Source organism: Vipera berus, assembly GCF_964194415.1.
Source record: "Vipera berus genome assembly, chromosome: 1".
In the NCBI taxonomy this organism is placed as follows: Eukaryota; Metazoa; Chordata; class Lepidosauria; order Squamata; family Viperidae; genus Vipera; species Vipera berus.
The window spans coordinates 165429850-165456683 of NC_138202.1; the positions used below are offsets into that span (position 1 = coordinate 165429850).

The window sequence follows — 26834 nt, forward strand, 5'->3', positions numbered from 1 at the left end:
ATGATATTAAAGGTGGAAGAGATGATATTAAAGGGGGAGAGGGAATAGATATTAAAGGGGGTGAGAGAAGAGAGGATATAAAAGGGGGTGAGAGAAGAGAGGATATTAAAGGGGGGTGAGGACTACCTGTACTTTATCACTTTTTTCCATTTTTTTTGGTCATCAAGTTTTTGACACCTTGCTAGGCGACTGGTGGTACTTGAATATTGCCATATTCTAAAAGTGATACAATCGGTGAAAAGGTTGAAAAGCCCTGCTCTAGAGTAGATCATACCATTCCAGGGGGACACTTTGAATCACATCTGGTTTGGAGAATACTGCTCTTTGGAATGGCTCAGTCTAAGGTTTTTGGCAGGGCTTGGAGAAGAAACAGAATGTTCTTGAGTTTTCCAGAACATTTCATTTCCAAATTAACAAGTTTTGTTCATATTATTTATTTTTTATTTATTACTTAGACTTACATGCTTCCAGAATCCAAAGATTTGTCCAATCGTTATTCCAAACTCCAATCTGCCAAATCAAGTCTCCTTTTAAAAGCAAAACATACATCTATTGGCAGCATGGATCTACTGCACTGGGTAGATTACAAATGTCTAAAAGAATGTATTTGCTCTGAGCTGAGTATCTTGTGTTCATATTGTTATTATGAGAGTGATCTGGAGAGAACCGAGGCACTGGAGTCCAATGACAGACATAAAAAATAAATTTCTAAGTGATTCTTATACAATCAAATTCCAGACGTATTTGATTATCTTCAGTTTTCAGGACTTAAAACTATTGCCATTTTTTTTTACTTATCTGGTCTTGTATCCTGTAGACCTAACTAATTACCTGTCCTACACCAAGAATATTTTATTTTGCAGACATTATGTATGTTGTCATGGTTATTTAAGTGTTTTTTGTCTCCCTTAAATGTGTATTGTTTTATAGTTTGTGTGTGCGCTTTACTTGACACAAAGAAATAAAAGTGAGGAAATGATTTGCACTGAAACTGAAATGATGGAATATTGGAAGGCACATTTCAGAGATTTCAGTAGGAATGACAGTGATAATTTGAAGAATGGAATTGAAAGAAATGCTGATCAATGTCTGTGTCCAAGAAAAAAAAAGATGAGAACATAAATGTTGGGGCAAAATGAAAAAGCTGCAGATACTGATGGCATAACTGATGAAAAGTTGAAGTATGGATGTTAGTTTGCTTTTAATGTGAGAGTGCATGTGTGTGAAGAGTACATCTGTGCCAGATGCCTGAAGAGCGAAGGCAGCAGCATGTAAGCAAAAACTATGCAGAGAATAGTTTAAGTATGCCTAGAAGGGTGCTCAGCAGAATACTGATTAAGGCGGGGGGGGGGGGGGAAGTAACACTGAGCAAAATTTGGGAAGTGTGTTGTGGCTTTATAGCAAGCGCTTGGTGTATGGATTGAATTTTTGCCCTTCAGAAGATAATTGAAAGAATAGATGAAAGTCGTGATAGTGGTGATATGAACTGTCAGCACTGTAAGAAGCAAAAATAGATGTGTCTATGGAGATTCTCAGTCATCCAGGTCATAGTTATCCTAAAGGCAACTAGACTTTGTTTTTGTTTGAAGATGTTTTGCTTCTTATCCAAGAAGCTTCTTCAAGCTCTGACTGGATGGTGGGGAATGGAAGCATTTAACCCCCACCATAAATCCTTCCATTCCCCAACATCCAGTCAGAGCTTGAAGAAGCTTCTTGGATGAGAAGCGAAATGTGTTAAAAAAATAAAATAAGAAAGTCCAGTTGCCATATAAAAAAGCACCTTTGGGACAAAAATAGATGCATATGAGAATGTGTTATATACAACTGAATGCTGGGTCAAGACAAGTCTAAACATAAGCGAATGCAGTGAGAACGGGGATATTAGAAGTATGTATATTCAAACAGTGGGCTAATGCCTCCTTAAGTAACACCAGCTGCCTGCAATTAGTGCAGGTTCGCATCCCACCAGGCTCAAGGTTGACTCAGCCTTCCATCCTTCCGAGGTAGGTAAAATGAGGACCCAGATTGTTGGGGGCAATTAAGCTGACTTTGTAATAATGCCGCTTGGGGGTGTGTGAAAGCCCTAATAAGCAGGCATATACATAGAATGAAGGCTACTGCTAAGCTTGTAAGCCGCCCTGAGTCTTCGGAGAAGGGCGGGATATAAATGGAATTAAAAAAAAACAAAAAACAGGAAGACGTGCCTCAGTTTGGGCACAGATTCCTCATTTGGTAACATCAAGGAAGATAGTCCAGTTGGCTGGGCAAGAGGACCACTTGCTATCAGCACTGGCTGATACCAAATTAAAAAAACAACAACCAATCCTGGATGTATCAATGTGATTGGATAAAAAGGATCAAAAAGTATGGTGAGATGTATGGTGTTTGCATAAATCAGGTTTAACTATATTTTCTTTATTATTATTTTTTCTTCTTCTCTTGCATTTCTTTGTTTTCTTATCATTTGTTTTTTGGGCCTTATGGCACTTTAAGACAAAACAGGTATTAACGTACAAAACAATACGAAAGAGAGAGTAGAGCACAACAACGCCGGCATCTGTAAGCTGTTTCAGCAACCCCGGGGCTCTCAACCAATCCAGAAAAGCTTCTCTATAGCCAATCCAAAACTCGGTTACACTGTTGTCTGATGAGAAAAAAGGAAGCATAGCAGGCAAGGCTTCTGGGCTGCTTCCCAATTCCGCTTGAAGAGTCAGTGAGCGGGGATGCGTGTGCCTTTTAGGCAAAGCTGAAAGGCTAGGAGCCGATCTACTCCCCCCAAAAGAAGAAGAAACCAAGTCCAAATAAGCCGCTTCTCCTTGGCTTTCCTGCTGCCCGCTAGAAGGCTTCTTTTCTCATGTAATGCACTCACTCACCCAAGAAATCAAATCCTTCTCCAGGACTAATTTGAAAAAGCAATGTACCAGAGTCACAACTTTATCTGGGAAGAGACTTCTCGAGACCTGGAGGGATGCCCAGGTGCAAGTGGTGGAAGTGGCTGAGTGTAAAGAGGGGGATGCCTGTGGCTATGTGCAGGACCTCAGCCTGGACCTTCAGATTGGGGTGATTAAGTCGTGGCTATTGCTGGGTACGTCGTTTTTTTTAGCCAAAGCAGCATTAATAATTAAGCATACCTGTGTGCACTGGAAAACTATGGGTGTGTAATGATGGCTGTGCACGGTAGATGTACGTGTGTTTGTGCACATGCTGGGATAAGAGATGATATGACTTGGCATCAGATTTTTGTTGTTTTCAATGTGCTTAGTTTTATAGTTCTGTTAAGGTTCTTGTTCTTAACTGGGAGCCCCCCCAGAGTTGGTTATGAGATGGGTAGCAATTGCTTTCAGATCATAATAGTAATAGTGTAAAATACAGTAATTCTATTATTGCATTGCTTTCAAGACGTAAGATTAGCTCCAGTAATAAAATCTGTAGATCTTCAATTGGTAATAACTGGCATAGCTGTCCCAAAGGTGTTTTTTTTTCCCCATGAGGCAACTGGACTTTGTTTTTCTTTGAAGACGTTTTGCTTCTCATCTCATCCACGAAGCTTCTTTAGCTGAAGAAGCTTTTTGGATGAGAAGCGAAATGTCTTCAAAGAAAAACAAGAAAGTCAAGTTGTTTTGGGGGAGGGGGGGCACTTTTGGGACTATGACCTGGATGACTGAGAATCTTCATAGACAACTGGCATAGCTAATTCATTCTGCATCCATTGTATAAAAGGGTTTTTTCCCCCCTCTTGGTTGCACCCATGTCTTGTATGCATGTAGAATGTACATATATGTAGTACCTATACATGCATGTGTGTAAGAATAATTTATTTCATCAGAATGATATACGGCATTCGGTTGTTTTGTATGCATGTAATTATTTCCCAAAACTTATGGGATAACATTTCTTTCACAGGTTCCCAGGATGTTGCTCATGACTTGGAGACAATGAAAAAATATAAGGTAACATGGTTTTTTTGTTTTTTGTTTAAAAAAAAGCTGCTGCAACTTATGATTAACATTAATATGGTTGGGGAGCTCTGGTAATAGAAAATTGGGTATATTTGAGTAAACCTTTGGGGTTTTTTTTGCCCTTAGCCTCTCACAAAGCCCCAAGTTCTTGCAGAACCTTAAGAGTTTTATGGACAGAGTTTCAGAAATTCTGGCTTACTGGTTTGGTATTGAAATATACTTAATCACAACCTTGCGATTGATTTCATACAGAAAATTATTGTGTGTTTGCCATTCAGAATATGAAGATTATAAAAGCAAGTGGATTCTGAATGTGACAATAATGTAACTGGTGGGCTGCAGATAATATGTTGGCTTGCAAGATAGTCTGATCCCAGCTTATTCAGGGTAGCATGAGCATGCTTAGGATAAAACTGGCCATTGGCTGTACTTGCGGAACTTAGGCCATGTCAAACTAACCAGTATTGTTTTCTTACTGTTGACAAGGAATCTTGCCTATGTGTGGGCTAAGAATGATAACCAAATCTATATCTTATTTACGTTACTGAAATATGTAATGTGAAAGCCTCAGTTCAACAAAGCCATGATGAGTGAATATTGATGACTTCCATTGGTAATCATAATAATATGCAAAGATTGTGACTTGGAATGTAAGAGGAGAAATCATCATGAACTAATGAATGAAATGAAGTAGAAAAATGTATTTGTCAGTCTAAGACAGGGGTCTTCAAACTTGGCCACTTTTAAGACTTGTGGACTTCAGCTCCCAGAATTCCCCAGCCAGCATGGGAGTTAAAGTCCACAAGTCTTTAAAGTGGCCAAGTTTGAGGATCCCTGATCTAAGAGAAAGAGTAAGGATTTAAGAGATCTGAATGAAGATGCCACTCCGATCTTGTGACTGATGAATGGAATTCCTTTGAAAAAACACTATCTCATTGCATGTTGTTTTTTTTCTGTTTTAGGTTACCCACGTTCTAAATGTAGCTTATGGGGTCAAAAATGCCTTCCCCAATGACTTTACCTATAAAACGATCCCTATTCTTGACCTGCCTGAGACTGACATCACCTCTTGTTTCCCTGAATGTTTTGAATTTATTGAACAAATCAAGTTAAAGGTAAAGAGTTGTAGTTGTTGTGCAAGGAGTGGTGAATGGCTGTGTGTGTTTGTGTGTGTGTTACCGGTAATTAAATTCATCCATTTTTTGCATTGTTCGTTAGGAGAAGACAGATTCATACTAAAATCAGTTAAGGCATCTTGAGGCTGAAACTACCAATTTATTCCCATCCTTATTTGAATGAAACACACACATATATACAGTCTATATCTCCCTGGCAGGGAGATGATCTTTTTAAACAATTGTCTCCAGTCAAGATAATCATTTCAGTGTAAAGCTTAATAATGCATGTTAAGTCTTATAGATCCAAAAGATGTGGAGTGTGATTATGTACTGGAAATCTACATCAGATTAGGCCCCTTGAAGTGCTTTTAACTCTGTACCGAACTGTGGCACTGAACTGAGTAGGAAACATTTAGATTTCATACACGTGACTAGGATTTTATCTTGCACGTATAACCTGTCAAAATAAATTAGGAAAAAACATTTTATAAAGATACAGTGCGTCTGTACCTCTTTCCTTGTATAAATAGTCTGATATCCTTTTTTTCATATAACTTCATTTGATGCTACAATCTGCTAGTATCTTCACTTTTTCAAACCTGGTTCCAAGTGCTTCTGAGTTTTGTCGTGTTCATTATTTACCCAGTTTGAAAGAAAGGAAGATAACTTTGCTCCATTACCTTTTGTCTTATTTTAGAAAAAAGAATGTGGTGTATTATTAACAAGTTACCTGAAACGTGTCTTCATTTCATGCTCTCCTGAAGGTTTCCAGTTACCGTTTCCACTTCATTTCTAAATTAGATTGGCCATTCTAAGATCCTGCTGTTACTGTTCTGCCTCAGAAGTTTTAATTTTTCAGTTAGCTTTGTATACACAAGATTGCTTTTACAATCTTTCCTGATATTTCTGGTGCTTCATAATACAGCATTTCTTTATTGCACAGACAAAGCATGCAATATTTTATTGAAGATGCCCTGCCAGTCAAAGCGGGACAATAGAATAAAGTATGAGATTACAAATTGCTTCATTAAATCAAACAAACCTGCAATAGAATACATTTCCTATATTTCCATGCATGAAATAGGCTGTAGAGATCAAAATTCTCAATTATGGAAGTTTACAACTACCAAATTATCTTTTTGTACAGTATTGTTGCTGCACATAGCTACTATCAATTTGAGGGGTAGGGTCACAAAAACTGCATTATGTAATTTTAATGATAACTGTAATTCTTAGATCTTTAACCTAATTATCTATCTTAAATGAATTCTAATCCTATTTCACCCCCATGCTTATGTTCTCAAATCCCTATTTACTTCTAATCTATGCCAGAAAAAAACGGAATTACCCATTCTGATTTCAAATTACATAGTTATTTTTTTTTTACATTCAGCAAGCGTACATTTAAATTTTCTGGTTGATTTTGTTGAAACATGCCATCCTAATAAAATGGATCTTTGGTAACTGGTTAGGCCCACCATGGCAGATCAGACCATCATCAGAAATATATACAGTAGACCAGGGCTTTTTTTCTCATAGAACGCTCAGAACGGAGTTCCGGCACCTTTTTTTGGATGGAACCTTGTATGGTAGGCAAGGAGGGTTGTATGACGTGTGAGTTCCGGCACCTTTTTCTGTTACAAAAAAAGCACTGCAGTAGACTCTTAAAACATGCTTGCTGGCATAAACAGATGGTTTGTCTGTCATAACACAACCATGCCATCAATCTCCAGCTAAATCTTACATTTCTGTTGATGTGCTGAAAACCATGAAATGCTTGCTGCTGAGGGTGAGAAAAATAAACGGTAGAAAATCCTGATTATCTATTTAGAAAGAGAAGCATTGATTCTTCATTACCTTTTAGCCGTCTATGAGTACTTCAGAAAGGGAGAGCATTGACTAAATACTGAGGAGGGAAAAGATTGAGTCTAGCAAAATCTATGCAGTCCACAGGGATTCTAGTCGAAATGTACGGTACGGTATGAAAAAAGAGTAGGCATATACTAAAATTGTACTTCTGATGACTTTGTAGAAAGTTTGCTTAAAATGCCTTTGTAGTAAAAGAAAATATTGATTGCTCCATTTTTATGGAAATTGAAAGCTTAAATGTGTCTTTCCTTTCTTTTTCAAAGGGCGGAGTTGTGCTTGTTCACTGTAATGCAGGAGTTTCCCGGGCAGCAGCAATTATCATAGGGTTCCTAATGTACTCAGAAGGACTCAATTTTGCCATGGCTTTTTCTGTGGTGAAAAATGCAAGACCTGCTATTTGTCCAAATTCTGGCTTTGTGGAACAGCTCCAGAAATACCGTCAATTCAATTGTTAAAAATGGAAATTTAAGTGTCTAGGGCAAGGGGTAGGCAACCTTGGCTCTTTTATGACTCATGGACTTCAACTCCCAGAATTCCTGAGTCAGCTGACTCAGGAATTCTGGGAGTTGAAGTCCATGAGTCATAAAAGAGCCGAGGTTGCCGACCCCTGGTCTAGGGGAATGAAGAAGAATGAATTTTATGGTTGTATTGTAGTAAGAGAAACGGACTTTTATCACAGTGTTAATAAAAGTTGCACCTCATTACAGCTCTATATCTACCATTGAAAACTCATCTTTATTCTTACATGTAACGTTGAATTAATCTCAGATGCATTTTGCATTTTTTAAAAAATTTAATCTTAATATTAATTTAATCTTAATATAACGCGGTGCCTCAGTGGGTTAGGACGCTGAACTTGTCGATCGGAAGGTCGGCAGTTTGGCGGGTCGAATCCCGAGTGCCGCGTAGCAGAGTGAGCGCCTGTTACTCGTCCCAGCTTCTGCCCACCTAGCAGTTCGAAAGCACGTAAAAATGCAAGTAGAAAAATAGGGACCACTCCGGTGGGAAGGTAACAGCGTTCCGTGCGCCTTTGGCGTCTAGTCATGCCGGCCACATGACCACGGAGACGTCCTCGGACAAGCGCTGGCTCTTCGGCTATGAAACGGAGATGAGCACCGGCCCCTAGAGTCGGAAACGACTAGCACGCATGTGCGGGGGAACCTTTACCTTTACCTTTTTATAACGATCAATGTGGACTTAAGCGGCTTTGATTTAGCAATTGTCTATTACTTGCAACTATGTTTTACCAATTAAAAAAGTTTAAGATCACATAATCATATCAACTCACCGTTTGGTTCATTAATCATTGATACGTATGTTAGGCTTCATTGGGATCAGCCCAGAATCCAGTGGAAAACTGGCTATTAGTCCAAGTGGGTCCTTGTAAAGCTGGTAGGAGTCAGGTTCCAAAGTGGACCAAAGAGATATATGCAAGTCAAAATTCAGATAGATCAGAGGTCAAAGTAAAAAAACAAAACACAAATTAGGCAGATTCAGAGACAAGTCCCTTAGGACATGGATCATGTCTTTAATTTTGCTGGATTAAGACTGTCCATGATAGCTAGCTTTCAATGCTTAGGCAGGGTAAAGTTAAATCCACTTCAACCCCAAATTTTACTCCATTTGTATTGTGCCCAGTGCATTGATAACAAGGCATTTCAAGATAACTGCTAGTAGTACAAATGCAAGTTCTTTTGCTTGATGATATATTGTACTAGGTGCTCACATCTGGCATTCCAGACCTAAGAAATTGTTGGTCTTTGCATATTGCAGGGATAATGCCGCAAAAGAGGAAGAACAGCATCATTTTTCTTTCCTTCAGAAACACCCATACACAGAACAGGGAAGGAGTTTTAAATCTAACAACGTGCATCACAAATGCTCACTTCTAGGATACTTACTAAGATTTGTTGGGTATTTAAGACCATTTTTTCCTTCCCTGAAATCCATTTTCCTTCATTTATAAATGGTACCCAATATTCCATATTTTAAATATTTCAGGGAACCATTTGTCCTTTCCTCTTTGGCATTCACGTCAGCTTATACAATAACAATAAATATGCCTAATGTCCAGAGGTCAAAAAACAAAATGAGTTGAAAAAATATGAGACAAAAAGTTTATATTAGACACTGAAGGATGTTTAGCAAAGGATGAGCTTTAAACAGAAAAGTAAAATTAAAAATTAATTCTTCTAAACTTTCAACATTTGTTTGGAATTTAAATTTTAGTAAACATATTCTCAGTGAAAATGTTCACTCTAGATATTTTACATCTGCATTTTGGTAACACCTTATCAGTAATGCTAAACTGCTTTAGTTGTGGCTGAACATGAGACAAATCTCAACACCTTTATTGAGCCGTAATTAAAATGCACTAGTCATAATAAAGGCTTCAACCAACCCCATAATGTTAAATTTGGGGATAATGCTTTGATTATGCTGAAAAGTTAAGATTTTCACTTGCCTGACCCTTCCTACATCTACAATATATGAATCCTAGTCAGTGCTTTTTTTGTAAAAAAAAAAAAAGGTGCCGGAACTCACACTTCATACAACCCGCCTTGCCTACCCTACAAGGTTCCATCCAAAAGATGCCGGAACTGCGTTCTGAGCGTTCTATGACAAAAAAAGCCCTGATCCTAGTACTAAATGATGTTATATAAAATGGATCTATCAGAATTCATGCAGACTCCAACTCCCATCTATTCTTAGAATATAGGATTAATTTACATGGGTGCCTGAAAGATCATGAACTCGTGGTAATGTCACAAATCATATAGATCAGGGATGTCAACGTGACGTGTCGCGATGTTTCACAACTTTTTTGCCATTGCCAGCAGTGGGGTGGACGTGGTTTTGCTATGATGTATCCAGCTTGCGGACCAGCAGTTTTCACACCCGATATAGATATATCATTGTCACAACACAACTGACAATTATATAATATGCATCATTAATGAGCTGTCATGACTTGTGACACCAGTATTGTTTCTGTAGAGCACTGTAATTACTGCAAAATTATTCGTTTTTAACCATCAGATCCTTCCCCAATATGGTATTGCACCATTGATGGCACTTCTATGCAAAGACCTCTATAATTCCTGAGGTTTCAGAACTGAACCTTTTTAGCTCTCATATACAGGATATTTGAAACTGCAGTTAAAATAGTATTTTTTTAAAACATTGTAGCTCTGCGGAGCTTGTGGATGATTAGTGTTTTCTCTGCAGCTATTCCCCCCTGCACTTCCATTTCCTGAGCTTAAACCATCTTATAGTCTTTCAAGTGCAAAAGCCGGTCTGATACTGTGCAGCTGTCCTCTTCATACTAATTCTGTTTCTTCTCTAGGACCAAATAGATGAGGGTTTCACTTGCACTTGCATTCTCCAACCCTTCAAAAATTTTGAAAACGAGCCCTGGTTACTTTTAATGCCAACAGTTTAGGGCAGGGGTAGGCAACCTGGGCTCTTTTATGACTCATGGACTTCAACTCCCAGAATTCCTGAGTCAGCTATGCTGACTCAGGAATTCTGGGAGTTGAAGTCCATGAGTCATAAAAGAGCCGAGGTTGCCTACCCCTGGTTTAGGGAAACTAGAGGAAATCCTATTGCTTTCCTCCACCTTTTTAAAATGCCTGCAATTGTCTGATCTCACGAAATGAAACAATATTTCCTGTTATCCCAGGGCAGAAGGTATTGACGTTGCAATGTATGTTTTAAATAACTTGAATTCCTTATTTTTCTGCACGCGGAGTTTGAAAAAAAAGAAGAAGCTCTTATCCCTCCTTTCATCTTCTACAGTAGAGCCGCTGTCAATAAAAAAACCACAAAAATAAAAATCGCTGCTTTCAAAAAGCTTTCAACTTCTAAACCACCCACGAACAACGGCCACTCACTCACTCACTAAGCCAGAGCCACGGCCGGAAATTTTAGCCAGGCTACAAAAACTCAGCCGAAAACGGCCTTCCGGTCTGCAGGTCTCCTTTCTCCGCGCAATTCCCAGAAGGGAAACGACCATAGAGTCGTAAACCTGAGTAGAGAGAGGCAGCCAGTCTCAAAACTTTATGGTTCCCATTTCTTGGGAGGAAATGGCGTTCCGCCTCTCCCACCGCGGGCAAGAGCGGCACTTCCGCCTTATTTGAAAGTGACGGGCTGAGGCGGGAGGGAGGCGGCTCCGGTCTGCACGCGGCCGGTCTTGGCAGTGGCTGCCTTCGCTATGGAGCTGCCGCTGCCTTCCCCTTCTTTGGGTGAGCCTTTTCCCAGGTTACGGCTAAGGCTAATTAAAATTAATGCATTAAATTACGTTAACCCTGTTGCATCCGCCAGACTTCCGAGGAAGGCGGGAAAGGGAGACCTATTCGTGGCTGGTCGTTTCACTCTTTCTGTCTCCCGGTCAGGGCTCCTCCATTTGGGACCCGGTGGGGGGGGGATTCTAGAATGCCCTGAGGCTCTCAGTGGGGGGGGGGGGAAGGGGAGGGGAGGGTAGTCCCCGATTGTGACGTCACTTGTACCTAGGTCTGCCTGGCGAAATCCCGGAAAGAGGAGGGAAAGCAGGTCGCTTGTTTAGTGTTTGTTGGAGGAAGGGAAAAACAAATGAATCTTGTTAACTATTTTTTAGATTACCTTGCTAGGCCCCAAACATGGGACAAATCTTTATTTCCTGTGTCAGCCTATCCTGAAGGCCATCGACAGGCAGTAGTCACACCGGTGACAGCTCATATTTGTGTAAATTTTAAATTGCTAACAAAGAATTAAGGGAGACTGATATGCATTTCAAACTTATTAGTTTTCATCAGTCATATATATATATATATATACACGGTATTGCAAAGCACATTTGATTTGTGCGTAGATTGTAAGCCGCCCTGAGTCTTCGGGATTAAAATTAATATATATTTATATCCCGCCCTTCTCCGAAGACTCAGGGCGGCTTACAATCTAAGCACAAATCAAATGTGCTTAGCAATAGCCTATATATATCTTTGCTCTATAAAGTTACTGGGGGGGGGGTGAGGGAAACTTGCTATTATGTCTGCTATAATCGTCCCTTGTTTGTTTGTAGGGAAACCTTGTTCTAGGAATAAGGGTAACTTGGGATGGATTCAAATGTTTGTGTTTGCAACCACCAATGCAGGAGTTCACAACCACAGTTGACAAGCCCGACGTTTGTTAAGCGAGGTTTGGCCCCTTTTTTACGACTTTTCTGACCACGGTTGTTTAGTCAGTCGTTGCAGTTAAGTTGGTAACAGGGTGGTTAAGTGAATCTGGTCTTCTGCAACGCTCATCAAGATGAACCGGTGGCCAAGTGCCTGAGTTTTGATCGTGTGACCGTGGGGATGCTGCAATGGTCGTAAGTGGAAAATGGCTCACGAGTCACTTTTTTCAGTGCCGTTGTAACTTTGAACGGTCACTGAATGAACTGTTGTAAGTCAAGGACTCCCTTCATGGTGGTTGCAAAGAAGGTGGTGCTTAACAGGGCAGCTGGATTCAATAGAAAAGCTTTAGTTTTGTTTCTTTTTGTTTTAAGGTCTTGGAATGAGCAACCAGCTACTGTAGTGTCTTTGACAGAGGCTGAATGTAATTCTTATGCAAACTGATTTTTTGTAATACAGGTGCTGAGCCAATGGCATTAGGATCCCCTTCTTCACCAAAACCAGGTGCTGGTGCTCAATTTCTGCCTGGGTTTCTGATGGGTGATTTGCCAACTCCAGTGACGCCACAGCCTCGCTCTTTAAGTGGTCCTTCACTTGGTGTAATGGAAATGAGGTCACCAATGCTTGCTGGTAAGCTGGTTCGGAATTAAAATACTTTTCTAGTAGCCCCAAATGGCAAAAATTCACCAAGAATATCCTAGAACAATATTGAAATGCGGGTGTTACTTGAAATAGGGGTGTTTGCCAAGAACAGGTCTTTGCTAACTTTTTTTTTTTAAAAAAAATAGGAAGCAAGTTAATTTTAGCATGGCAAAAGAGCACTGTGTACTGCATCTCAAGTATTTTCTAGGGTGGATCACTTGAAAGAAGTTTTTTAACTGTTCAACTTGACTGACATTCATATGTTACTGAATTTCCCAAACACTGCATTTTTAAAATTCATAACTGTGGCATACATAATGTTCTTCTTCCCTGTGGGTACAGCAAAATACTTAGGATTTATAATCACAAATGCAATTCACACAATTGTAATTCAGATTTTTTCCCCTTAAGAGAATGGATTTGTTTGGGAGAATAGTGATACTGTCCATATCTCCCTAGGACTATTTATGTAACCATGATTAACAACGTTTTGATGGTTTCCAGAGTTCCAGCCTTTAATTTTTGACAAGGTTCAGAAACAGTTATGCAGCTTTATTCATGTAGAGGATTTTTTTATTCATAATAATCACTTTAATGAGGGTCCTAGATGCGCTCTGACCTTGCTTGTTTTCTTGCAGATGTTTCATTACTCAAGCTAGTGCTTGGTGAATGATGTTACCCAGCTTGGGTAATGAAATGTCTTCAAGAAAACAAGCTCAGAGAGCACCAAGGATCCCTCATGTCAACCCTGACCTACAAATATTCTCCTTTATTAGTAATCACTTTAATTTCAAAAAAGATAGTAAGGATTATAGAAAACTCCATACTAACTAGTTCTAATATTATGTGTTTACTTAGGTGGATCTCCAGTAGTGCCAACACACAAAGATAAAGGTGGTGCTCCTCCAGTTAGAAGCATCTATGATGAAGTAGCTAGCCCAGGTCTTGGATCAACACCTTTGACTTCACGAAGGCCTGTAAGTAATTCCCCTGAAGCTGCAAAGCGAGACATCTGCATTGGCAATGTTGTGGAATTTCCACTGAAGAAAGGACTACAGTGAATGAGGAGAAATTAAATGATCATTGGGTGCCTGCTTTGCAAGAAAGAGGGACTCTGAACAATAGAATGACATATTTTTATGCATTTTGGGGTTGAGGGGTGAGAAATCTAAAAGACCTCATTTATGGTCACATGTGAAATAAGCGTTTAAACAAAGGAAAATGTATTTTTTCTATTGTAAGGCAAAGCTGCTAAGTATTCCATTAGCGAAAGGATGGAATGTTGAGATAATTGTATGCATACTTGATTAGAATGTGGGTTTTGTGTGTGTGTGGTTTTTCACCACCTGCTTCCTAGATGAACTTTTAGGAGAGGACTTTATTTCATTTTTCTCCTTGTAAATACCTTGGCATTGAAAATATAGCCATGTTTACCTCTAGACCAGATGAGTGGCATAGAGCCTTCGTGGAGCAGTGGGCTAATGCCTCCTTAAGTAACACCAGCTGCCTGCAATTAGTGCAGGTTCGAGTCCCACCAGGCTCAAGGTTGACTCAGCCTTCCATCCTTCCGAGGTAGGTAAAATGAGGACCCAGATTGTTGGGGGCAATAAGCTGACTTTGTAAAAACTGCCGCTTGCCCCCCCCCCCTGAAAGCCCTAATAAGCAGGCATATACATAGAATGAAGGCTATTGCTAAGCACATTGATTTGTGCTTTAGATTGTAAGCCGCCCTGAGTCTTCGGAGAAGGGCGGGATATAAATGGGATTAAAAAAATATGTTTAATCAATGTCTGGTTTGTGCATTAGTCCAGGCCTGGTCCAGTTTACATGCACAAGTGGTGAGGGGAGCAGGAACAGTAGAGGGGGAAATAGGAAAAGCGGTCTGCAAAGGGGGTGGAGGAAGAGTTTGTAGCTTTATTTTATAACTCCTTTATAAAGACCTCCTCACAATGGGATTAACCTTTCTGGAATGTGAACTGAGCATGGAAAACAGTTGTGATACTGTGTCATGTTTAATAAGAAAGTAGCAAAAGAGGTGAAGTTCTCTTTCTACAGAGTTCTGGGTTGCAATCTTTATAACTTTCATTGCCTGGTGTAAGCAGTGAGCTAGGTATAGTATAGGTGGTACCTTGCTCAATAGTAGTAACTGTGAGAGGGATCTCGGAGTCTTAGTAGACAATCACTTCAATATGAGCCAGCAGTGTGCTGCAGCTGCCAAAAAAGCCAACACAGTGCTAGGCTGCATTAACAGAGGGATAGAATCAAGATCAAGTGAAGTACTAATACCACTTTACAATGCTTTGGTAAGGCCACACCTGGAATACTGCATCCAGTTTTGGTCACCACGATGTAAAAAAGATGTCGAGACTCTAGAAAGGGTACAGAGAAGAGCAACCAAGATGATTAGGGGGCTGGAGGCTAAAACATATAGGGAACGGTTGCTGGAATTGGGCATGTGTAGTTTAATGAAGAGAAGGGTGAGGGGTGACATGATAGCAGTGTTCCAATATCTCGGGGGCTGCCACAAAGAAGAGGGAGTCAAGCTATTCTCCAAAGCACCTGAAAGCAGGACAAGAAGCAACGGATGGAAACTAGTCAAGGAGAGAAGCAACCTAGAACTAAGGAGAAACTTCCTGACAGTTAGAACAATTAACCAGTGGAACAACCTGCCTCCAGAAGTGGTGAATGCTCCAACACTGGAAGTTTTTAAGAAGAGACTGGACAGCCATTTGTCTGAAATGGTATAGGGTTTCCTGCCTGAGCAGGGGGTTGGACTAGATGACCTCCAAGGTCCCTTCCAACTTTATATTATTATTATTATTATTAAATCAGCCGTTCTCTTTCTCAGTGGACCTTATTTGGCTATATTATTACATAACAAATGGCACATCATTGTTCCCCTGAAATTAGGGCAACCTGAGTGTGCATGCGATGAAATACAAATTATCTCCTTGTTATCGATCATTGTTAATCACATGCACATATTTTTCTAAACACAGTAGTGAAAAATGTACTTCTTAGTTTTGAGGCTCACTGTGTTTTGCTAATGCAGGGGTGTCAAACTGCCGACCCGCGGGGCGGTTTCATCATACCGAAGCCACGCCCACCCCATTTCCGGCAAAAAAGAGTTGCGATGTGATGTGGCGAGTTTGAAACCTGTGTGCTAATGCTAGAAGAAATGTGGAATGTTTTTGTGATTCACTGACTCCTGGAAAAAGACATTTAATTGGTGACGGCGTCCTCGGGCTGCCTTGGGCAGTGGAGAGGACGACCGCGGCGACGGCGGCGGTGCTGCTGCTTCGTTTGCCTTGTTCCGGCCTTCGACGGTGATGGCGACGACGGCATTTTCGGGGCTTGCTGGCCCGTTCCATCGGCAGCGATATGGCGGTGGTCGGTGCTTTTCCATCTGGTCTGCGATGGCCGTAGCAGCTCCGGTGGACTGCCAATTACTAACTCTCCATCTGCCTCCCTATTCCCCTTTGGACTGGGACGGACCTGGGTGCAAGCCGCAGTGGGAGAGCGGCCTGTTTTCACATCGGCACTCCCATAGAGGTGGGAGCTCTATGGGTTATGCCCCACCCAGGGTGTACATTCTGGACCATCCCCCTGGTTCAGACTCTCGACCTGTCGTGGGAGGACGGGTTGGGGTCTGCCCCCGGGAGCATCCAACCGGGTGGCAGTAGGTTGGTCGATGGCCCGAATGTTTCACTTCCTTCCTTTAGAACCTCCTACTGGACTTTTCTATTATGGGACTGCCTTATCTGGACTTGTTGGACTTATGTATAGATACTCCAGCACGGACTTGCTCGCCCTCAGGGGTGCCCCCCTCTCCTGGGTGCGTCCCGCCTTTTTTGCCACTCCCAGTCTCAATGAAGGGCCCAATTATTGGGACCCTGAGAGATGGCCGGGTAAGGTCAGGGGCTCTCGATCCAAATTTAATAGGAGGCCCCTGGTTACTTTTTTAGTTAAATTTTTTAGGGGGTTAGGGAGAGGGGTGGGGGGTAATGGTTGTTTGACTATGGGGGGTGGCCATACAACCATGGTGCAGGCCAGGCCTGGGTCTGACTGCGTTCGGGGGGAGCGGGGTGTGGTTACATCTGGGGCTCAGGAGCGGGTCGTGGGATTACCGATTCCCACGACACTGGGGTATGGCAGCAGGCGTATGGACAGAGGGCCGTATCGTTACCGGGAGGGCCGTCCCCGCTGTTTACAAGCGGTGAGGCGCTCCGACCCTCTGTTTCTTCCCCGAGGTGCCGGGAGCGAGGATGCGCATCCTCCTGAGCTCCGGCTGGTGTACCTGAATGCCAGGTCCGTGGTTAATAAGGCTCCCCTTGTGCGGGATTTGGTGGAGGGTGAGCATGCGGACCTGGCTTGTATTACCGAAACCTGGTTGGGCCCAGAGGGTGGGGTCCCTTTGGTTGATCTTTGCCCACCAGGTTTCCGAGCGTTACACCGGCCTCGGGCTCAAGGTAGGGGCGGGGGAGTGGCGGTAGTTATCAGGGAGACCTTATGTCCGCGGGAGACCACCGTCCCTCAGATAGTCGGGTGTGAGTCTCTCTTTTTGAGGTTTGGTTCGGGGGCGCAGTTGGGCTTGCTGCTGGTGTACGTTTCGCCTAGTCACACAGCGGCAGCCCTGCCTGAGCTACTCGATGTCCTCTCCGGTTTGGTGATTGAGTTCCCCAAACTTTTAGTTTTGGGTGACTTCAATCTACCATCCCTGGGAGGGTCATCTGAGTTGGCTCGGGAGTTCATGGCTTCCATGACGGCCATGGACCTGACGCAGGTAATTTCTGAACCAACTCATGAGGGAGGCCACACCCTGGACCTAGTTTTTTTATCTGGACGATGGTTGGATGATCTTGGTGGGGGCTCTCCATTTATCATGCCCCTGTCATGGACGGATCATCACCTCCTGCGGCTGGTCTTCCGTTTTACCACCCCCCGCCGTGGGGATACGGAACCAATTAGATGGTACCGCCCCAGGCGCTTAATGGACCCCGATGGGTTCCAGGCAGCGCTGGGATCCCCACCTGCTTCCGTCGCTCACAACTCGGCGGATGCCTTAGTGGAAGCCTGGGAAAGGGCAGCCACTGAGGCACTGGACCGAGTTGTACCCTTGCGGCCCCTGACCCGGTGCAGATCCCAACGAGCTCCATGGTTCTCCGCGGAGCTCCGGGAGATGAAGCGTCGGAAACGGGGCCTAGAGAGCTGCTGGAGGTCCAGCCGATCCGAATCCGACCGATTGCGGTTAAGAACCTATATTAGGTCTTATCTCGCTGCGATGAGGGTGGCGAGGTGTAATTACTTCTCCACCCTCATCGCGTCCGCAGATAATCGCCCGGCCGCCCTGTTTAGGGTGACTCGCTCACTTCTTAATCAGGAGGTGAGGGGGGATCCCTTACAGGGTCGTGCCGAGGAGTTTGGTCAGCATCTGTCGGATAAAATCGCTCGGATTCGGACCGGTTTGGACTCCAGCTGGGCAGAGTCTGACGATCAGGACACGGGCGGTCTTGTCAATGTTATCTGGGAGGAGTTTGATTCTGTGACCCCTGATGAAGTGGACAGGATTATGGGGAGGCTGAGCTCCACCACATGTTTATTGGACCCGTGCCCTTCCTGGCTGGTTTATGCAGCTAGGGAGAGGACACGAGGCTGGTTCCAGGCGGTGATATCTGCTTCTTTGAGTGAGGGTAATTTCCCCACCGTCTTGAAGGAGGCGGTGGTGAGACCCCTCCTCAAGAAGCCTGCCTTGGACCCAGCTGTGTTGAACAACTTTCGTCCAGTCTCCAACCTTCGCTTTCTTGCGAAGGTTGTTGAGAGTGTGGTGGCGCATCAGCTTCCTCTGGTCCTGGATGAAGCGGATTATCTGGATCCGTACCAATCGGGTTTCAGGCCCGGGTACAGCACGGAGACGGCATTGGTCGCTCTGGTGAATGATCTCTGGAGGGCTCGGGATAGGGGATGTTCCTCTGTCCTAGTCCTATTAGACCTCTCAGCGGCTTTCGATACCATCGACCATGGTATCCTGCTGCGGCGTCTCAGGGGATTGGGAGTGGGAGGCACAGTTCTTCGGTGGTTCTCCTCCTATCTCCTGGGACGTTCGCAGTCGGTGTTGGCAGGGGGGCAGAGATCGACCCCTAGGTCTCTCGTTTGTGGAGTTCCTCAGGGGTCGGTTCTCTCGCCTCTCCTGTTCAACATCTACATGAAACCGCTGGGTGAGATCATTCGTGGTTTTGGAGTTGGGTATCATCAATATGCTGATGATACCCAACTTTTTATTTCTACCCCAAACCACCCCAGTGATGCCCTCGCTGTGATGTCCCGTTGCCTGGAGGCGGTTCGGGTCTGGATGGGGAGGAACAGACTTCAACTCAACCCGGACAAGACTGAGTGGCTGTACATTCCGGCATCCCGGGACATTCAAAATGTTACATCTCTTTCTATGGGGGGTGAGCTGTTACCCCCCGTGGATAGGGCTCGCAACTTGGGAGTCCTCCTAGATTCACGACTTAGTTTGGAAGATCATGTAGCAGCTGTGACTAGGGGGGCTTTCGCCCAGGTTCGCCTGGTGCGCCAGTTGCGGCCCTATCTGGACCGGGATGCCCTGTGTACGGTCACTCATGCGCTCGTGACCTCTCGCCTTGACTACTGTAATGCTCTCTACATGGGGCTTCCCTTGAAGACCACTCGGAGGCTCCAACTGGTACAGAATGCGGCCGCGAGAGTTGTCTTGGGAGTTTCCCGGTACTCCCATGTTACACCTTTGCTCCGCGAGCTACATTGGTTACCAGTTGTCTTCCGGGTGAGGTTCAAGGTCTTAGTGATGGTTTTTAAGTCCCTACATGGCATGGGTCCGGAATACCTCGGGGACCACCTGCTGCCGGCGTCAACTCCCCTCCGCCCTGTGCGTTCCCACAGAGAGGGCCTCCTCAGGGTGCCTCCAGTCAGAGAATGCCGGCTGGTGGCCCCCAGGGGGAGGGCCTTCTCTGTGGGCGCCCCGGCTTTGTGGAATCAACTGCCGGTGGAGCTCCGGATGGCACCGGATCTCCGCTCCTTCCGACGCGGGTTAAAGACCCACCTGTTTGAACAAGCTGGCCTGGCCTGATGGGGAGTTAATTTGGGTTTTAAATATTTGTATATTTTATAGTTTTATCTTGGGCATTAATTTAATTCTATTTTAACTTTTGTAGTTTTGTATTTTTATTATATGCCCTGTTCACCGCCCTGAGTCCCTCGGGAGAAGGGCGGTATAAAAATTTAATAAAACTAAACTAAAACTAATTAGTGGCAGAACTTGCTATATGCCAAGCCCAGATATATCATCCTCAGAAAACATTCCTATATGCAGCCAGAGAGCACAGATTGGATTTGAAGGCACCAACATTAAGTGCACGAGAGTATTTAATATTGCACAAACAAAAACTCTTTGGAAGGGAAAAGGGATGAAGGAGGAACATAATACTTCGCTGGCTATTGTAGGCTTTGTTGATCTTGGGTTTGCCACAGGATGTTAAGATATTATACATTTGTCTATGTGTAATAAAGTAAGGTAAAGGTTCCCCCGCACATGCGTGCTAGTCGTTTCCGGCTCTAGGGGCCGGTGCTCATCTCTGTTTCAAAGCCGAAGAGCCAGCGCTTGTCCGAGGACGTCTCCGTGGTCATGTGGCCGGCATGACTAGACACCAAAGGCGCACAGAACGCTGTTACCTTCCCACCGTAGTGGTCCCTATTTTTCTACTTGCATTTTTATGTGTTTTAGAACTGCTAGGTTGGCAGAAGCTGGGACGAGTAACAGGCACTCACTCTGTTACGCGGCACTCGGGATTCGACCTGCCAAACTGCCGACCATCTGATCGACAAGCTCAGCATCCTAACCCACTGAGTTTATGCAATTAGTATTTTCAGAGACAGAAGCCTGATAGCTGAGAAGTGGTTACATACATTTATATTGGAATCCCTATGTTGCTGGAAAATTATTTATACTAGTTGACATCGCAGTAAACATTTTATTCCATACTGATGATTTCATCTGATTTTTGAATTATCACCTATTTTAAGTCAATACTGGTCCAAATTACTCAGTTTCGTCTTCTGTTATTGCTCAGTAGAGAAGTGTGGTGCTTCAACTGTGGTCAAGCATAATTACCCCAAAGAAAACGTAAACTGCCTATGAGGTCCTATAAAATAACAATCCCTGTAATAGCATATTTTGCTGTATAGTTCAATCTTGGGATTTTATTTGCTTTTATCAAGCAACCAACAACATGCAGGTGTATTTTTGAGTTGAATTGTACTGGCTGATTTTAAAACAAAGCATTCTGTTCAAAGAGTTTATTTTCTGGCTTCTAAAACAATTTCTAACTAACGTTTGTACTTTCATGCAGGCCACTTTTTCTGTAATACAGAGTCCAAATGTTGGGTCTCTGCCAGTAACTCCTGGAACAGGTACAATATCGACTTATTTTCTTCTCTTGATATTTAATTAAGAATTTATCTGCAAGGGAAACTTCAACAGTATGTGTTCTGTTTAATTTGTATATCGATTATTACACAATTTATGAACTAATACATATTTCCTATTGAAATTATACCAACCCGACTTTTACCAGATTTTTAAAATTCCCCCTCTACTTTATCTCCGACACTGATAGAAGTCTTCCTCTTTTAAGTTACTTTGTTTGCTTTCCATTATATTTATGTAAAATGCTGGCAATCAGGATAAAAATTATTATAAATTTTATAAAACTTAAGTATTGACAAAAGTAACTATTTTACTGGCCTTGAGACACTGCATTATTATTATCACCATTTTTCTTCCTTCAGTATCAAACTCTGTGTGAATTTGGTAATTATGAATTCAAAAATTAACCAATAAAATAGTTTAATAAGCTGTGCCTATTCTTTATTTTAGTTAGGAGTACCTAGTTCGTCGTTTAACTAGGAGATCTTATAAGGCACATTTCATTATATTTTGACAGGGGCAAGTATGTTTAGTCCAGCAGGTTTTGCACAACCTAGAAAAACTACCATGTCACCAGCTCAGCTAGATCCATTCTATACTCAAGGAGATGCTTTGACATCAGAAGATCAACTTGATGACACCTGGGTAACAGTGTTTGGGTCAGTGATTGGCAGTTCCATATGATAAACACCAGGACAATTGGCTACCATAGTTTAATCGGGCCTAGAGTTTTTGGATTAAGGGATGTTGATTCTATGGGAGAATAAAATGAATTTTATAAAATATTAGAGTGAGATTACATGAGGTAATATGTATATATATGCAGTTATTTTTAAGCTGAATAAGATTTGCATAGATTTTCATAAACATGGTAATTGGTAAAGCAATTTACATAATGAAACAAGGGAATAATTGGAAACTCCTGAGCAGATTTATTTGTAGCTGTCGTTACAACATTTAATTCTTCCTTTGTGCATTGAAATATTGAGGTTTGTACCCAGAAGTTGGCTGCTGTATTAGGGAGCAGCCATTAATTAGCAAGAAAGAAAGCAGATGGAGTTTTTACACTGAGAGGATAAAAACAAGCAGGGAAAGGCTTAATCCCTTAGTTTCTATTGAGGGAAAAGAATAGGCAGTTATTTTGAAGTCAGAAACATTAAACTGCTCTCTTGTTGTATGTGAGATTTAGTTTGCCCATCAATAAAAGTATTTCCCATGAGGTGATGCTGTTCCCCAATAGTAGTCCCTTGATTGTAAATCAAAATAGTATTTTCCACCTAGACTTACTGGCTAGCCCATTATATAGTATATTATTTGCAAAGTGAAGCTAACTTTGCAAATGATATGCTACATAATGAGCTATTCAGAGAGCGTCAGTGACTTGGGCATAATGTATTTGTGTGCACTTCTGAGACACTTGTCAGTAGTATAATGTTGAGGTAGATGGAATATTGTATATTTTATGATTTCAAATGGTGATACAGGTCTTTTTTACTGATGTTACAGATTTCCACAGGCATCTGCTTCATATATCCTGCTACAGTTTGCACAGTATGGAAACATACTAAAACATGTGGTGAGGCTAGTGTACAGTTTTTGCTTTTTTTAAAAAAATACCCATTCTCAGTTTGGCTTTGAAATTTTTTTCTTTTACATTGTCAATGTAGATGTCTAATACAGGAAACTGGATGCATATTCGATATCAATCAAAGTTACAGGCTCGGAAAGCCTTGAGCAAAGATGGAAGAATTTTTGGAGAATCTATCATGATCGGAGTTAAACCTTGTATTGATAAAGTGAGTTGCTACATGGTGTTGTGAGCATGGAAAATAGCCCAGAACAGGGTGGAGAATGCAGAGTCATAACCAATCTTTGTTGGTAAACGTGTAATTAAAGTACTATACAGGTAGTCCTTGACTTACGACCACAATTGAGCCCAATTTTTTTGTTGCTAAGTGAGATATTTGTTAAGTGAATTTTGCCCCACTTTACAACCATCCTTGCCCCAGTTGTTGAGTGAACAACTGCAATTGTTAAATTAGTAACATGGTTGTTAAGTGAATCTGGCTTTCCCCATTGACTTTGCTTGTCAAAAGGTCTTAAAAGGTAATCACATGACCCTGGGACACTGCAACGGTCCTAAATGTGAGTCAGTTGCCTGGCATCTGAATTTTGATCACATGACCAAGGGGATTCTGCAATGCTCTTAAGTGTGAAAAATGGTCATAAGTCACTTTTCAGTGCTGTTGTATCTTTGAACGGTCACTAAATGAGCACTTGTAAGTCAAGGACTATCTGTACTTTCTAAATCAGAGGAAAAACCTAGAAGAAATAATATTAATAAATACAAATAATGTAGTTATTTCAGTCTATGGCAGGTTGTATGGGTAGCATTTAATGCATTAGAAAATCAGTGTGGAACCAAATAAAGAATGTGAACTTAACACAAAAAATGAGTGTTTCTAGTCCAAGGAATTCACTATTTTCATCCAACTTAGCTCAGAACGTTAAACGTTTATTGCTATTTTAAATCATTTTTTTTCAACAATACCTAGTTTACCATTTAAGGTACAGGTGGGCAACTTGGCGAACCAAATGGTGGTTTGTGATTTTTTTCCAGTGCTCTCATAAAATCATAGCGTTGGAAGGAGACGTTTAGGTCCCTCTTGATGCAGCAATTCAAATTAAAGTAATCATGTAGGACAGGGGTATCAAACTCAATTTCACTGAGGGCCGCATCAACATTGCGGTTGCCCTCAGGGGGCCGGGTGGGTATGGCCAGGGTGGGCGTGGCCTACTGGGTGGGCGTGGCTAGAGTGTGTATGGCTTACTGGGTGGGCGTGGCCAGCTCTACATCGTTCGCATCAAGGGTGCCTATGGGGGCCTGGGCAGGAGTGGGACAGATCTGGGGGTCTCTGGCAGGAGGAGGGTCTCTGGGCCAGGGCCAAGGCAGCGGGGGCCGTTCCCTCACTGTTTCCAGGATGGCTTCGTGGGCCACATGAAACCACTTCACGGGCCGGATCTGGCCCCCGGGCCTTGTGTTTGACATGTCTGATGTAGGATGTCTCTTCACCCTTTTACTTTAATTTACTTAGTGAAGCAGAGACGGATGTCCTCCTTTTTAAAAGCTTTAATGTTGGTTAGAGACACCTCTAAATCTGTTTCTTGATCTTACTTGTAGAATGTGATGGAAAATATAGATAGAGGCACTGCATCATCCCCAACTTCAGCCTTCACACCTCCAATGAAATCATTTGCTGCCCAAGCACAGCTTTCAAGCACACAAAGGATCTCCACCATGAGACCTCTAGCTACTGCATACAAAGCATCCAGTAGTGACTACCAGGTATTCTGTATTAACCTAGTGAAGACATACTAGTCACTTTTTTGAATAAAAGGTATTGGCATTGGTTAAAAAGGGCATAAAACACTTCTTATTTACATTTGTCTCTCTTGTAGGTAATTTCTGACAGACAAACACCAAGGAAAGATGAAAGCGTTGTGTCCAAGGCTCTGGAATACATATTTGGTTGGTAGCTGAGAAAAAAATAGAGTAAGCTTGGTCAGAACATATAAGAGACTGCCAGCACTTCTGGTTAGTTATATAACCATTTGTGATAGTATCAGTTTTGCCTTCTAAAACTTTGGCACAGTTACTTGCACTTTAATCCACAGCTGGGTTTATACTTGACTCATACGTTAAAATGGTTGCAATCAATGTTAAACTTACTTCTGTAGTAATTGCATGATACCACTTAAGGTTCCTCCCCCCCCCCAATAATGCTAATACCTTCCATAATTTTCAAGTTGCATGGCATTCTTTCTACTTTAGGAAATACGGTATTGCTGCAAGATGAATTTATGGACATTATTATATAAAATGACTGGGATAGATTTTGTCAATTTTAAACTTGAAAGCTGTTCTAAACGTAACCAGTCTTTAAAGGAACTTTGGATGAATTGATTCTAATTTTGAAGATTGCTTTTTTAAATCTAAATAAAAATTGTGGTGCTATCGTTTTTTTTGAGCTGATGGTGGTTTTTGTAAACTATCCAAATATACTATCAATGTATACAAATTCCACTGCCAGTATTTTTATGTGGCTTTTTGTGCATTGGGACACATTTAATTGCACAGAAATTTTTAAATTTCAATGCTTTTACACAATGACAAATGCATGAAGTGATTTTATCTAGGGCTTATTTGGAAGCCTAAATTTAGTTCTGACAATTCCCCTTCTAAATATTATGGAACCCTGGTCAATATTCAGTTTTACATTTCCCATCCTATAGCAGTTTTATTTCCACTGTCTCTAAAATATACACTAGGACTTATCTTATCCTTTTGAAATAGATTTTGGAGGGATAATAGAATATATTTTGCTGATGCTGTTCTGTGGGTGAGAAGATACAGGATACTTCCCCAAATAATCTGAATGCTACTGTATCATTAAATATGTCCCCATTACATTTGGTAGCTGGTATAATAATTACTTGTTTATAATCTTGCCTTTCAAATACATAAGAATAGCTAGACAAATTAATATTAAATACCTCCTTCTGAATGTTGAACTTGTACCATTATTTAGTATCATAAATAAAACACACAGTGTTAAGTCTATTTTATACCTCACCATTATACAATTTGTAGAATTCTCAAAACTTTATATTGGTGCACTGTGTGCAAGTCCCTGACAACTTATAACCACTTCCTCTACTGCAGTTTTCAACAATATACTGTTTTCAATGGATTAGTCAAACTCTTGGTGTAGAATAGATAAATTAAATATGACAAATCATAGCCCAGATCCCTTCGGTTAAATGGCCGTCTTTGCAGCCGATTTTAATACTGACACTTTTTTTTTAAGTAGAAACACTGATTTACTACATTTATATCCACTTTTTTGTCTAGAAAGATTAGCAATTTTTATCCTTTATATTCTTGCAGCAATAACACTGGGAGATAGATGGGATTGAAAAACAGTAACTGGCCCAAGGTCATCCCAAGGTCACCCCAAGAGAGACTGGAATTGTACTTGGATCTCCATGCTTCCAGACCACTCTTGTATCCACTGCACCACATTAAGTCCTCTTTGATGCTGCTGAGATGGCATTCATTAGTAAACATGAGCTTCAGAACTCCATTTAGTAGACAGTAGGTGGCTACTGGAAAAGGAGGCAAAAAGGTTCTAAACACAATTTCAGAAAACAATGTTTCCTTCCTTGTTTATACTGTTCCAATTTCATTACTAATTACTTCCATGCTGATTGGATCATGTTCTTTTTTTGTATGATGTAACTATTTTTTTTTAAAAAAAAATGTTGTAAATCTCTTGTAAAAATTGAATTTGTTCTTCAGACAGACACGCACCAACACACTTCATGTATGGACATTTCTGCCAAAATAAAACCTGTGAACCAAAATATAATGCTACCTTATTCTTTGGTTTTATTTACTACTTTAGATATATCTTTTTGTAATTGATAACTAAGGGAACCATTTTGGAATTAGATCGTGTTCGTTGGTAAGATTAATGTATTTGGTGGTGAATGACACTGGAACGAGAAGCTATTTTGATGTTACATGCAAAACGTGCGGTAACACCTCTAGTTCTTGAGAAGATTGTGAAAATGG

At 41.7% G+C, this 26834-nt stretch overlaps 2 protein-coding genes across 3 annotated transcripts; both read left to right on the forward strand.

Moving 5' to 3' along the window:
* Positions 1-2706: 2706 nt before the first annotated feature.
* Positions 2707-7709, forward strand: DUSP19 (dual specificity phosphatase 19). Of its 2 annotated transcripts, XM_081315418.1 has the most exons (4): positions 2707-3085; positions 3904-3950; positions 4922-5074; positions 7210-7700. In XM_081315418.1, exons 1-4 carry the CDS (start codon positions 2860-2862, stop codon positions 7399-7401), a joined length of 618 nt encoding a protein of 205 aa, XP_081171544.1. In that variant the 5' UTR covers positions 2707-2859; the 3' UTR covers positions 7402-7700. The 2 variants fall into 2 exon arrangements, with proteins under 2 accessions (XP_081171544.1, XP_081171545.1); XM_081315419.1 differs by lacking the exon at positions 4922-5074 and having other exon boundaries at positions 7210-7709.
* A 3401-nt stretch (positions 7710-11110) lies between these two features.
* Positions 11111-26617, forward strand: NUP35 (nucleoporin 35). The gene is made up of 9 exons (XM_081314760.1): positions 11111-11190; positions 12556-12726; positions 13597-13715; positions 21123-21183; positions 21717-21858; positions 22706-22775; positions 22867-22995; positions 24381-24545; positions 24659-26617. Exons 1-9 carry the CDS (start codon positions 11160-11162, stop codon positions 24734-24736), a joined length of 966 nt encoding a protein of 321 aa, XP_081170886.1. The 5' UTR covers positions 11111-11159; the 3' UTR covers positions 24737-26617.
* The last annotated feature ends 217 nt before the right edge of the window (positions 26618-26834 follow it).

What these genes read in the sequence shown, in the direction of transcription:
- DUSP19 (XM_081315418.1), top strand. Translation starts at nt 2,860, where the DNA reads ATGCACTCACTCACCCAAGAAATCAAATCCTTCTCCAGGACTAATTTG. An exon ending in TAAGTCGTGGCTATTGCTGG is followed by an intron (nt 3,086 to 3,903) that starts GTACGTCGTTTT and finishes TTTCTTTCACAG; the next exon opens with GTTCCCAGGATGTTGCTCAT. An exon ending in AGACAATGAAAAAATATAAG is followed by an intron (nt 3,951 to 4,921) that starts GTAACATGGTTT and finishes TTTCTGTTTTAG; the next exon opens with GTTACCCACGTTCTAAATGT.
- NUP35 (XM_081314760.1), top strand. Translation starts at nt 11,160, where the DNA reads ATGGAGCTGCCGCTGCCTTCCCCTTCTTTGG. An exon ending in CTTTGACTTCACGAAGGCCT is followed by an intron (nt 13,716 to 21,122) that starts GTAAGTAATTCC and finishes ACTTTCATGCAG; the next exon opens with GCCACTTTTTCTGTAATACA. An exon ending in GCCAGTAACTCCTGGAACAG is followed by an intron (nt 21,184 to 21,716) that starts GTACAATATCGA and finishes ATATTTTGACAG; the next exon opens with GGGCAAGTATGTTTAGTCCA.